This window comes from Opisthocomus hoazin, chromosome 13, assembly GCF_030867145.1.
Source record: "Opisthocomus hoazin isolate bOpiHoa1 chromosome 13, bOpiHoa1.hap1, whole genome shotgun sequence".
Taxonomy (NCBI): Eukaryota; Metazoa; Chordata; class Aves; order Opisthocomiformes; family Opisthocomidae; genus Opisthocomus; species Opisthocomus hoazin.
In genome coordinates, this window is record NC_134426.1 from 20,252,220 (window position 1) to 20,254,202 (window position 1,983).

Here is a 1,983-nt window from a genome sequence, read left to right on the forward strand (position 1 = left end):
TTATATATGCCCAAATATTATCCTAGTATTTCTCTTCCATACCTTGTGGAGAAGGTTCCACATAATCCAAGACGGCCACTTTCCTTCCAAACTGAGCAGCTTTAAACAAAAAGCAAGACAAGGTACTTAGAGGAGGGAGAAACACACAAACCTACACATTTTTAGTAGCACAGGTACAGACAAAGAGTACAGGAGATCATGGCTAGTGGTTTTTACTGTCTAACTCAAGATGCCAGACTAGGGACCCAAGCTGCCTATGTAGTCAGCAGATTCTCCAGAAGGCACTTAATAACCCAGACTAGAGTCTCCAGCTTCCACTGAACCTAAAAATGCAATCAGACCCTAAATAAGATGTTTAAGAACCTTGTGTGTTGTTGAGCACACTACACTGAATTACAAAGGGGCAAGGTTCTCTACAGCAGTTAAACAGTTCTCAGACATGGTCTGAAGGGACTGTTGTTTTAAGACATAAAAATGAAACAGTCTAATTAAAAATATACAGTACGTATGGAGGCATTCAGAGTATTTTACAATAACAGTGAAATAGAAGCTTATTAGATTTTCCCATGACAAATGAAGAAAGATTTTCTAAAAGGTTAATAGGAAAGCAAAACAAGGTCACCCCATCTGAGGGTGTGAATTAATTTGCAGATTAACTGTATGGAGCCGAGTTAATGATTAATATGCAGGACTGAAGTATACTGTGTTTCTTCAAAAGCTTTAGCATTGCCAGTAACACTTCTCTTCGTTTTCATCAACATCACTTAAACGAAAACAAAACTTTTGTTATTTATTTATACATACAAACCTTCTTTCGCACAAGCAAGGCCTCCAGACCCTCCACCAATTACCAGAAGATCATACTCATGCTTTCCTGTGAAAAGGACGTGAAAAAAGAAGGAAAACAGGCAAGAAAGATGACAGAATACATAAGAAGGTAAATATCAAAAAGTACACTATTTTCCACAACTGATTATTCCCGATTTCTGTTTACTTTACTAGAGCATTGTGTTTTTTCAGTGTACCAAAGCACTCCCTAAAAATCATTAAACTATCTGGTTGGATTTTGTGAATGAAATACAGAAAATTTAGCAATCCAAAGGAAATGAAGATATAGACTAGATTTTTACACAACATCCCAAGAAGCTCTTTTTGCATGATCAGCCAGTTGCAACTGGGATCCAGCATGGGTCTTCTGTCTTTGCATTACAGCAGCAAGTTCTAACACATATTTTTTCAGCAGGATCACCTTACCGGACTCGCAAAGCTCCAGCTGCCATGTAGGCCTCGCAGGGGTGCGGTGGGGCGGTCAGAGGGAAGCTGGCCCCTTCTGCCACCTCAGCAGCCCCCCAGATCAGCCGTCTCCCAGAGCAGCTCTGAAGTGGCAGGAGAAGCCCGCAGGTGAGCAATAACTCGTTTCTTAGCAAGGGCATCACGACAACCCCTGCTTTCAGAGCTGTCAACGGTTGAGGGAGGACACCCGAGGCCCGCAGCGTCCCCACACCAGCTGTGCCACCACGGGGGTGGGGGACTTTTCTTGGCAGTTCCGCGTGGGCAGCTGGACTGGGAAGGCTGATACCCCTCGCTCGTAGGAGCTAAGTCGAGAGGCCGCCTCTCGGGCTGCCCCTGCTCCTCTGCAGAGAGCCGCACCGCGGGGGGGCAGGAGGCCTTCCCGCCTCACAGCCACCTGCGGCCCGGGACTCCCTCAGCCCGAGGGACGGGCTCCGAGAGAGGCACCGGGGCGGGGGTGGCTCCTCAGGCCGCTACGGATGGAGGCAGCCCGCCACCCTCCCCACCCCGGCCGCTGAGGGAGGAGAGTGGCGCCTCCGGTCCCCACTGCGGCGGCTCAAGTAAGGCGTCCGCGGGCCTCTCCCCGCCGTGGAGGTGGTGGGAAGGGCTCGGGGACCCTCCCCAGGCGCTTGCGGCGTCAGGAGGAGAAGGCAGCCCGCTTTCTGCCAGGAGAGGCGGAGGCGCACCCCCTAC

At 49.2% G+C, this 1,983-nt stretch overlaps 1 protein-coding gene across 4 annotated transcripts in view; it reads right to left on the reverse strand.

Moving 5' to 3' along the window:
- Positions 1–1,983, reverse strand: part of TXNRD2 (thioredoxin reductase 2) — a 39,036-nt gene that overhangs the window by 36,384 nt on the left and 669 nt on the right. For all 4 annotated transcript variants that reach the window (XM_075434704.1, XM_075434705.1, XM_075434706.1 and 1 more), the window contains exons 2-3: positions 809–874; positions 43–99 (exon numbers count right to left, since the gene is read on the reverse strand). In XM_075434704.1, coding sequence (XP_075290819.1) covers positions 43–99; positions 809–874 — 123 coding nt within the window. The remainder of the gene's footprint in view (positions 1–42; positions 100–808; positions 875–1,983) is intronic.